Below are 12,138 nucleotides of genomic sequence, written 5' to 3'. Positions count from 1 at the left end.
TTTTTTTAAATTTGATAAATATACAGCAAAAAATGACGTTTTTTTCTACATTCATGAACATTTGATGAATTTGAGTTATTTCTAAACAAACGATTTCATAAATTTATAGGATGCTTATATTATAACAGAAATTACAAATAATTTAACAAAAAACAGCTTGTGTTTATCTTTTAAAACAAAAAAGTTATGCATTTCTGTAGGAAGGAAAAATACAACCACAAATCCGAATTTTGAGCAAATATCTGAAATTTCGAACTCATTTTAATCAAAAAGTAGCACATGAAGGTATATTTTTTATTACATATTTGATTTAATCAGGTAAAAAATAGCCTATTTGCAAATTTTCATCAAATTTTCATTATGGGATCAAAACTGTATCGTACGCCCTTAACATGCAATGATCACTTTCTCTACACGAGGCATCGGATTAAATACTCCTATATGACCGGACGTGGCCGGGCTTTTATACATTCCGGCAGACGCTCCTCTCTAGCAAGGGTCTGACTGGGGGATGAGAGAAATCTTGGTAAATATATTTTTCATTTAACCAGTCAACCCTTAGGGTGCATAACTAGAATAAATCAAAAAAGTATCAGGAGATAAAACAAAGACAATATAATACAAATTGGCATTGAAAGAAACAAGAAATTTTATAAAACCTTAAGGAAATTCTGATATGGGGACAAAAGCTCTTGAATATCGTATCAACCGAGAGGTATAACTATTCTCAATAAGCAGATGCTACTGGTATATTGCTTAATTGAAACAATAAAAAAGAAAGGTCACCATAAAAAAAATAAGATACATAATTTGTATTTATAAATTTAGTTTAAAGGCCAATCTCACTATTTATTTATAGGTCTTAGTGCAACTTTAATTCCTAATTGTAGTTATTAACATTCAATAAACACAAATGCAATAAACACCAATTTACGTAGACATACCTAATGTAAATGTGATACATGTATAAGTGATTTACTGTGCTTTTTTTAAAGTAGATTTTTTTGTCTGCTACTTTAAAAAAATGTTGCTTTTAAGATTTACTTGATCATTTGAATGAGCCGGAGACTGTTAGTTTAAAAAAAATCTCATTTACAATCATTTCAGTTTATTCTTGCGTCCAATAATTCTCTGTGAACTTGATATTATGGATACAACCGAAACTGTAAGGTCAGTTCATATCTATCTTTTATTTTAAATTAACATAGATAGATGACTTCAAACTTTGGTCTAATATAAACCTAGTAATTTCAGTTTTATAGTTTATAAGATATCTTATATAGTTTATAAGATATCTCATATAATTTATAAGATATCTCATATAATTTTCTTTATAAGATATCATCGGCTTATAAACTATTAAAGATATCTTATAAACTATATGAGATATCTTATAAACTATATAAGATATGTTATAAACTATACAAGATATCTTATAAAACTATATGAGATATCTTACAAAGTATATAAGATATCTTATATAAAAGATATTTATAAGATATCTTATAAACTTTATAAGATATCTTATATACTTTATATAGTCATAAGATATCTTATAAAGAAAATTATATGAGATATCTTATATACTTTATAAGATATCTTATAAACGAGACTTCAACCATTATTTTTAAATAACAAACGCTCCCTACATCAGAACCCCAAAAATGTTACACGATAGAAACATATTGATTATAATTAAAAAGTAATTATAATCAAATGTTATAGTAAATAAAAATGAATTAGGCCTGGACACCTGACGAGGTTGAACAGCCTTGGTCGAACTTGACCTAAATGATATCCGAAACACCAGGTGTAATATCATCAAATTAAAGAAATTCATAGAAGACCATGCAGTTGATTGCCACAGATCATTTACGTTGGGAAAATCCTTTCAAATAAATAGATGTGTAAAAGTATATAATTAACCACCGAACAATCTACCGAGAAAAGGTCAAATCAGGGTTTAACAGTTAAAGATAATAAATATAAGTTTAAGTACATATATATAAGCGAAACATGCTATATATATGAATCACCAAATCATGCATTAACAAAGCAATAACAGAATAAACCTTTAATTGAAGACCATATAAAATTGCATATAACGTATACATAGCGATACACGGAAAATCATAATAGAAACTAGATACGGACAAGAAATAAAATATCCTATAGGCAATAATATTAGTAGGTTTTGCTAAGATTGAGTCATGGACACGAATATCTATAGAATGAAACGTAGGAAACCAGTTTACTAGTTCACACTTAATTTGATAATATTTTTTGATTGGTTGATTTAAAGGGAGACTTTGATTTTCAATGCAATTATTTATATAATATATCTTATAAACTTTAGGAGATATCTTATAAATAATTTTTATATAAGATATCTCATAAAACATATAAGATATCTCATATAATATATCAAATATCTTATAAAGTATATAAGATATCTTATAATGAAAATTATATGAGATATCTTAAAAATTATATGAGATATCTTATAAATTATATGATATATCTTATAAACTATATAAGATATCGTATAAGGTATATAAAATATCTTTTTAAAGTATATAAGATATCTTATATGATTTATAAGATATCTCATATAATTTTCTTTATAAGATATCATCTAAACTTTATAAGATATCTTCTAAAGTTTATAAGATATCTTATAAAGTATATAAATAAACACTAGATTATATAAGATATCTTATATATTATATGAGATATCTTGAAGTTAAAATAAATAGTAAAATGGCTTGCCATAGGGGCGCGCACCTAACGTTAAAACACCCCGGCTTATGATAAAAAAAAATGAAATAATAACTACACGAATTGGTGGACTGAAAGAATGTGTCTATGTCTCAGTTCACGAGAAACTTGTTTACCGACCATAGATCTTTTTAAAAAGACTCCAGAGTAATTGTCTGATATCTACCTATTGTGTCCTGTTGCCTATAGTAAAAAAAAATACTGAGTCTGAATTCACATGAAGAATGATGCATGCATACATGTAGCAACAGACGCCTTACTTGTTGGCACACCGTTTCATCTCCGTTTGGAAGTCATGCTACTTCCTCTAGGTTTTTTTCTTGGGTTTTATATTCAAAATGTATTTACGAGTTTTGAACTCCGGTAAATGTTACCTCATATTTTTAGTTTTGAATTTAACAAAAGTTCTTTTTTTCTTTTTTACTTTTTTTCTGTTTAACTTAGAAATGTATAAGAATAAGGAGATGTTGTATGATTGCCAATGAGACAACTATCCACCAAAGTTCATATGAAGTGGATGTGAGCAATAATAGGCAACCATACGGCCTTCTCAACAATGAGAAAAACCCATACTCTTCTAATTTAGAATTGAATTAAAAGTGCTCTTTCTTTGCATGGGCTTAAATGCACTAAAAAATTAGGTTACTTAACAGGTTTTTTTTTTTAATTCCGATATACGATTCAAATTATAGTATTGCCTGGCAAGGTATTCCATTTAGTGTATTGAGCGACAACTTTTAATATTCAGTGTCTGTAAAAAAGAAAAAAAAACTATTTTACATTTTTTGGCAAAGAAAAATCGTAGCGCATGTGTAAAGTACACGTAGTACAATAAACTTTAAAATTTGTTTAAAGAATTGCATTCATTCTACAACACTATTCAAATGTTTTTTATGTTTTGTTTATTTCCTTAACATCAATCTATCTTTTGTTTTATTTTCTTTAAATGTTAATTTATTTGCATGATAATACGGGAAAACCTGTTTATCGTTCTCTTGAATGCATTAAGATTGTTTTACGCAATCTATTTATATCCCGTCTAATTTAGAAATATTGCAATAAAAATTCCAATACGGTATTTATATAAACCAATGTTTTTTTTCCGAACTCGATCCGCTGTGTGTTCCATAATACTTTCATACTAAAAAATATAAACTTGATGTAACAATTCACACTCCTAAAATCTAGCTTTCCCCTCACTTTTTTATAATGATTTTTTTTATCTAATAATATTATAATATTTAATTTTAATTTCTAGAATTAGTAGTGTCAAAATATTAATACATAATTTTCAATTCCATTGACAAATTCACTAAATGTTTTCTAATTTCCCTTTCGCTATCAATTGCCGATAAGTAGACTAACATGCAAAACACCGGTACAAGAACTCATGTACAGTTAAAATGGTACATATATCAGTAAAACTGCTTGTTTCCCCCTTAATTTTGTATAAATAATACAAGGATAGCAACGAATCGAGGATTTTTTTTTATGGCACAATATTCTTGAAATGATTATTGAACTTGCTATTAGATAGGTATAATAAAGAAGCCTTGTTTGTCTAGAGTATTTTCCACCTTATTAACTTATTTTACTAATTACACTCGGGTAATTCAGTTATTGGTGTACCCAATCGACAATCGGACAGTTTACTTTTTCAAAATCTTGAAGTATGATGATATCGACGAACAACATTTCTAACAGTCATTTATGATTTTATCACGATCGTTATATCATAGATGTATAAACCCATACATCTATGGTTATATTCAATGATAATAATGTCGTTGATGTTTAAATGCTATTTTTTTACGTAAAATAAGTGAAGGCATAATTCTTAAGACCACTTCATTGTAAAAAATACATGTATATTCGAGTAAAAATATTTGTGCATATTTTTCATCAAGTTTTTACTATATTTAAAAAGAGAATGCTATTTTCTTATCAGTTCCAATTCTTGGAACTTATTTTAGGTCATCACGATCATTTTAGTTTTGCTTTCTTCATTAGTATACTGCTAAAATTTTATGGTTTTATGCATACGGTTAGGAAAGTAAATGATTATATATTCAAAGTAAAAAATAAAAAAATTGTGGTAATTTTTTAAAAAGTAAAATTTGTAAATACATGATCGGTATGACAAAAAATCTTTTTTACAGCCAGACAGTTTAAATTTCAGTAATAATTTAACTTAAAACTGACATTAATTTTTTATATAATAGTCTTGAAATCTCACTAAAATATTAAAGAATGTATAGAATATTTGCTCGTTGTGCATCGACAGCTTACAATAAGTTATAAATAGAATTCAGAAAGTACCTGCTCTATTAATAAACTGTTCTTCATTTATTACAAGGACATATTTTGGAAGGACGCCTTCAAACAGGTACATACTATTTTAAAATCATTATCATAGTTCCATGAACACTGATATGTGTGATAAGGTAACGCAAGATGTAAAAAAACTAGAATAAAAGTGACCACTATGATGATCACACAGGTTTGATAGAGACGCCATTCGTAATGGTCTCATGGATAAGCATGCATCATCCATGTTATTGAGAAAAGTGTTTTGCGAGCAGCCCATATAATTCGCAGACAAGAGTTAATGCATTTAATTCTTGGATTCTTGTTCACTGCAAATGCAAGTAGGCATCAATTGCAGGTAAGTGTTATGGGCGTCGGAAAATAAATTCAAATGCAAGAGATTATAAAAAATTCTGTTCCTTTTTTTTTTCTTTTTTTTTTTATTATTTTAAAAATCATAACCTAAGGCTTTTTTGTTGCCTTGTCCCTTGGATGATATTTGTGAAAATGATAGCAGTGGTTCCACCCTTTATAATAAAACATATTTACTTTGTTCTAGCCAGAAATTTAATGGTGATCTCATCTATGTCTTTATTACTCATTCATGTTTACATATGGATCGTACGATGGCTGCTGCATGCATGCATGCATACCAGGAGACGCCTCCCTCCGCTCAGAAATATTTAGATTTTTACTTTTTCTATCCTATGTTTGTACACATTTTTCTTGGTGATACGAAATATTATAAACGATATAACGTTATTTCTCAAAACATAGTCATATATATTTTTGAAAAAGTGGAATAAATGAAAGCATTATGGGCCGATTTGAATTATCATTTTGCTGCCAAAAATTATATATCCAATGTTTTCATTTTCCTGTTGTATTTGATGAATGTTCAGTTAATAAAATTGGCTACACTTCTTTTTTCTTTGCTCTTTTGCCATGATATGATACTTCACTCGTGTGATATTTATTACCCCTTTAATGTTTCCCCCTCTTTTTTGCAAACGTATCATATTTTCCTTTTTTTTTTATTGTTCATTCTTAAAAGGATATCCAGGTGATTTGGGTGGATATGCATGATATTTCACACAATTCACTGTATAATAAAAAAGTTCTAAATATCCTTTCAAAGTTAATTTTCTATAATTTTTTTCCTTCAACAATATAAACACTATATTTTATCTATCTGTTTTTTTTTTCAAATTAACTGGTTTTGCGGTTCTCTTTAAGACCTTTTTATTTTTAAACTCTCCAAAGATTTTACATTGTTGGTTGTCCTTCAGAAACACGTGTTCTATGCAAATTATCATGTCATGCGTTTATAAGAACATTTTATATAACTTGAACGTTCTAAAAAAGAGCAATGGAGCAGTGGAACAGCTTATTTATTTTCATATATATGTAGCAAACTTAATTCATTTTTAATACACACTTAGTTAGTGTCATAACTTAGTTAGTTTTGTGACCGCCATTACGAGTTTATTGTTCAATTCGAAGAGATTGCATCACAAGGTGAATGACAACATATTTCACTAAACAATTTTTCTTGTCCCATCGGTTGTAACTATTATTGATTCTGATAATGAAAATAGTGGATGCATGCTATATGCGAAACAAGATATGATAATATTCTGGTGCACCTGGTATCATATAAGGCTGATATGAGAGATGATATATCCCAAGTTTTCATTTTCAGTGTTGTTTGTTTGCACGTTACTGTCGCTTGACTAACTATACATTGTTTTTACATCTTCCTTGGTGTTTTCCAGCTGTTTCTATCTCTTATTGTCCCTCTATATGTCTATTCAGTAGAATATATATATATATATACATATTGCAATTTTAAATGTTTTGGTAATCTGTTAGAAAAAGATTATATGCTCGGAGTATCGACTAATTTTTTTTTTTTCAATTTATTTTCAGAATGTTGGGAAAGGAAAACGAAAATTTACTACGATTACCGTCCGATGCGTACAACTATGATCCCGATCTCTTCAATCGGGCAAAGGAATCGGTTGAAACGAAGTCACTACTCCCAATTCTGAAAGATGAAATAAAACTTAAAATACAAGCTAAACGTCTATCTCAAGGGTTAGAAGAACTAAAAGTAGAATTTGAAAGCAAACCACAATCCCCTGTAAGTTACTTACAATTATAAAACTATATTTCTTGCGTATATCATATAATTATATTCAGTTTTCTCAAGTTGTAGTCTAAACATTTTTGGTATTTTTTTTTCATTATAACTTTATTTGCAAATTATGGGTCAAGCAAAAAAAAAAAACATTGAAGTTTGGATTGTTTAAACTTTATGTCTAAATATGTTTCAAAATACATCAGATTAATGAATGCATTCAAGAGATCTGAGAGTACAAATTATAGCTAGAATTACATGTATTTATTTTTTTTTCAATAACTAGAAGAGTATAAAGTTTTCATCCAATATTCTTTTGATATTGTGTGAGGGTAGCGATAGGTAAAGTCAGAACTTAATTTAAGATGAATAATTCCAAATAAAACAAGAAAATATTGCAAAAACTCGAAGAAAAATATGAAATGACAAGAGGCAGTCAGAAACCATACGTCGAATAACATACAAAACACTAAAAAAACAGAAGTCATTTATAAAACCATATAGAAAACTAAAGATTGGGCAACAGGAACCTCACTAAACCCTGGATTGAACTCAGATTCTCTGAAAGGCTATACAATCTTAATCCTCTCGGTGTTGCTTAATACATGCACAAACCGTCAAAAAGTGGTATTCGGGCAAAACAAAACATTTCAGGAGACTGGAGAAAGAATAACTTCACGTAAATGTATACAACTACTAATTTTTTCCTTTTCATAAATTTATAGCTTACAGAAGAAGAACTAGAAAAACAAAATCACAGAAAAATGCACAATAGAGTGTCAGCTAAAAAATGTCGATATAAAAAAAAAATATTTTATTCACGGAAACAACAGGTAAGATGGAAATGTGGAAAAGTTCATTAAAGATAAGAATCGTTTGTTTTAGGCAATTTGCAACACAGATATGTGCATGTTTCATATTTGGTTTTATGCACAAGTATTTTTGCAATTATTTTAGACTGATCGTACCTAATTAAGAAAACAAGTGTATTATTTTTGTATCGTAGATCCCCCCGAAACCACCACCGAATTTATTTCAATACAGGACCATTTTCATAAGATCTTTCATTCTTTACTCAAATTCGCAGTATCAAAGCTGTATGTGTGCGTGTACTATGAGGATCTGACAATATTATGATCAAAACCGCAATGAAAGAGTTTGGCATTGGAGTATGTATGAAAACAATGTATTCGAATTAAAACAATACATTGTTTTGAAGACTCAATAAGATTATGTATGTCCTCAAATGCTAAATTTTACAAAATCCTTATACCTTTGCAGTATTATATAAAAAATGTCTACTACAGCAATCTGTAGCGCTGAATAAAATTGAAAAGTGTTTTAAGTGTGTTGTATAGACTCTTGTACCACGATTCACATATGCTATTATAACTTTCTAATCTAGTGCGAGTGAAATAAATCATATGAAATACATACGGGGGGAAATTGGACATACCTTTTTCTTTCTACATTTTTGCTGCCTTATATTGTAGAAACTAGAAATTGTGTTATTTTTTTAACAACAATTCAATATTTTCTCTTTATATTCGTTATATCAGGCTTCGTGAACTTGTTGTAGAATGTTGGCTTTTTCGCTGTAGACAACCTTTCGGCAGCTGTAAAATTGAAGCAAAAGCGATACTTCTTCGCTTATTTCCAAGTTTGAACGTGGAAAATGTCTCATAGGCATGCACCTCATTTTCTTTTCCTTTTAGATAAAACACAGTGATTTTTTTTTCTCTCCATTATCAACCATGATAAAGTCTTTATCTTGATTTTATTATTTTATTTCAGGAGCTCCATGATTTAGAGAAAAGAAATCAGTTTTTAAAGAACACAATACGCAAAATAGAAACTGAGAAGGATTATTATATGTCAAAACTAGCCAGTTCTCCCGAAATTATGAACATTTTTACTGAGTTGTATGGAGAACCTTTAGATATTTTGTGTGAAATCAAAACAGAAAATGTGCTAAATCATTAGGATTAAATCTCCTATTTAGACAACCTTAGTTTCTTCATTATGATATTAATGTATTATACCAATAAAACAATGACGAGTGGACATTTTCAAGTACATAAACAGCTTTAAAGTTAAAACCAGAAAAGCGATACAAACGCATACAGTTTATAAAGCGTTGTTTTCATTTTTTTTTAACTCTTCTTCAAGAAGACTATAACAACTTAATATATTATATGCTTGATTATTTTTAATCTACCTCCTGCTTAAATTTGCAAAACATTGATCTACATAATAGTGAAAACAAAATGATACCTGCAGCTGTAATTAGAAAATAAACGATTTTGAAAGAAAATATGAAAAACACCATAACAGGTCTGTTGGGCACCGTCTGTGAATCTAAAAAAAAGTAAAGAGGAGTTCTAAAGAAAACACAATTCAAACGCAAAGAAAAAAAAAACGGACAACAAAATCACTTAAGTTAAAGTCTAATAGAAAATCCACAGATTAGTTTAAGTACCGCATGCAGCGCTGCTGTGTTTTGAAAGAAGAATCCATTAAAATTAGATGTCAATAATATAAATCTCCTATTTGCAATAGCTGTCCTCATGAGTTTTTACTTGTTCCAAGTGCGTTATGTCTATGGTTCTTTATGTTTGGCTTTGAACTACCCAAAAAATTTGATCAGAATATCGCAAAACATCAGCTTCTTAGCCTCTCAAATAGCAAATGATTTAAGTGTTTGTATGTACGTATTACCATTTGATACCTCAGGATATCATGATACTGTACTGCCACTATTTTCTACTCACGAGGAAATAGTCTTATTTGGTAGAGAGAAAAAAAATAAAGACAAAACATAAAACCGTGTGTATGCAAAGTGGCTTAAATCCACGTCATTTGGACACTGGTGGATAGTTTTCTCATTTTCGATCATACACTACCACATATCCTTAATGTATAATAAACTATATATATATATTATGATCAACTCAGGCCATACAGAAAGCTTCAGTGTGTTTGAAGTTTCGGATTTGTAGGTGTCGGTTTAGAATTCAGATATACTTCAAGGATAAAGTAGCATGTGTGTTAGATAAATCTTCAAATAGATAACTTAAAACAGGGAAAAATTCAGTTTCCCTATAACAGATTTCCATTTCTTCAGTACAAACACAATCTTTTGTTTCATAAGGCATATGCGTAACTCAATCTTTTCTCATTTATCTTTGATTTTATATCTCATATTTCTTTTATAGTTATTTATATAGTCAAATGTATTTCCATTGATAATGTAATCTAAAATAGCGTCAATGAATACTAGTACAAGTACTCTATATATGCATATCACCGACTGTACCGCAAACTTGAGGTACCAACTCTCTCAGGCAAAGTTGACCCGAAATAGATTTAGTATCTCTTTCAAGGTCTTCTTTGATCATATAGCTCTTCCACTGTTTCAGTTATTATGCAGACTTGGCTTTCAAATATTCGACTTTGAGCGTTCCTGGTGAAGATAAATCTTGAAAACCGCTTCGGACGCATACAACTTATAAAATATTGGGGATTTTTGCATTATAAGTTATATTACACGATCGACAAAACTTAAATATCAATCATGCGATTTAGAAAAATAAGTGAATCTGAAACACTGCGAATATTATTATTTTTTTATTTTACTAACAGTTGAACTGGTAATGGTTCTTCTCGTAATGCCTACTTTTTTAAATAAAGAAATGGACTCGAAAGTTAAAGAGATATGCAAAATAGATCATGAAGTTATCTTTCTTTACACAATTTTCACAATGCATTCCATATTAATTATATTTCCTAAGAATACGAGTTTGAGTAGAAATTTTTATCATAGATCGTATTCGACATAAGTTAAACCTTATGTCCAGTATTGAATACAAGGGCATTAAGTGCTGTGTACGACTTCTGAAATGGATCTATCTACTAATAAAATAAACGGATATCAATCAAGTCTTCGGTAAATACATTCGTTCACCAGGAAGAGAGTTCATTGTAATATATATACATCGATTTTCATTGGCTGATGTGTAACTGATATTTTTTAAACGTATTTTCCAATGATAAAAAAATAGACAAATTATAACTATGATCACTCATGATATCTTAATTTATTGACATTTTGATAAATATTTACAAACAAAATGTAACCGATCATAAAATCAGATTGTACTCAATTAATCTTAGTCTCTCGTATCTATTTGGTAATTTGTCAGTTCAATCGGTTGTTTGTTTACAAGTACGTTCATTCGTTCTTCTTTCATTTGTGTGTTCGTTCATATATTTGTCTTACAGAACTGTATCCTTAGCTTGAACTGAAATGTAAATGATATTGCATAAAATTACTAGTAATAAATTTTAAAGTGTGTTTTTGTTTTATTAATTAGTAAAGCAAAAAACAACTAAAATCTTTAATACCAAAGTGACTTTATCAACAAAAGAAGGAACAAAAAGCAAAAACAAAAACAAGGCGACAAAAACAAATGAAAAACAAACAAAGCGAAATTCTGCAGTATAAGGTTACCGCTACTCAAAGGGAATGAAAAGTTTCCATATACAACGTAATGAACAATTGTAAAATAAGTCAACAATTACAAAAAAAAATTAAATACCGGACTATAGCCTGTTATGCTCTTGATTTAATATGTAATAACCTATTTCATATAGATTTTACAACAAGGAAGAGATCGATAATCTTATATAGTAAATTATTTATACTATAATAATAATCAAACTGAAAATTTTCGATTCTATTGTATGTGTTCAATGCGTGAATCTATATTATAATCAATTTGCCAGAAATGAATTAAAGTTTAAAGCAAAGTTTCTGACTTCATTAAGAACACTCATGGCTAAAATTAGGACAGTCAGAATATGATAATACATAGGGAACAAGAGATATAAAAAGACTAATATTTTAGACAAAC

General features: G+C 28.8%; 1 protein-coding gene across 4 annotated transcripts; it reads left to right on the top strand.

Annotated features, from left to right (window-relative positions):
* Positions 1-1,132: 1,132 nt before the first annotated feature.
* Positions 1,133-11,579, top strand: LOC127707684 (uncharacterized). 4 transcript variants are annotated; one of them, XM_052212345.1, is made up of 4 exons: positions 1,133-1,170; positions 7,015-7,228; positions 7,951-8,058; positions 9,020-11,579. In XM_052212345.1, exons 1-4 carry the CDS (start codon positions 1,148-1,150, stop codon positions 9,206-9,208), a joined length of 534 nt encoding a protein of 177 aa, XP_052068305.1. In that variant the 5' UTR covers positions 1,133-1,147; the 3' UTR covers positions 9,209-11,579. The 4 variants fall into 4 exon arrangements, with proteins under 4 accessions (XP_052068305.1, XP_052068306.1, XP_052068304.1 ...); XM_052212346.1 differs by lacking the exon at positions 1,133-1,170 and adding an exon at positions 5,026-5,164; XM_052212344.1 differs by lacking the exon at positions 1,133-1,170 and adding an exon at positions 5,202-5,443.
* The last annotated feature ends 559 nt before the right edge of the window (positions 11,580-12,138 follow it).

This window comes from Mytilus californianus, unplaced genomic scaffold, assembly GCF_021869535.1.
Source record: "Mytilus californianus isolate M0D057914Y unplaced genomic scaffold, xbMytCali1.0.p SCAF_7, whole genome shotgun sequence".
Classification (NCBI taxonomy): domain Eukaryota; kingdom Metazoa; phylum Mollusca; class Bivalvia; order Mytilida; family Mytilidae; genus Mytilus; species Mytilus californianus.
This window is presented reverse-complemented; position numbering and strand designations above follow the sequence as displayed.

Coding starts and splice junctions, on each gene's coding strand:
- LOC127707684 (XM_052212345.1), top strand. CDS start 1,148: ATGGATACAACCGAAACTGTAAG. Junction 1,171..7,014: donor GATACAACCGAAACTGTAAG/GTCAGTTCATAT, acceptor ATTTATTTTCAG/AATGTTGGGAAAGGAAAACG. Junction 7,229..7,950: donor AAAGCAAACCACAATCCCCT/GTAAGTTACTTA, acceptor ATAAATTTATAG/CTTACAGAAGAAGAACTAGA.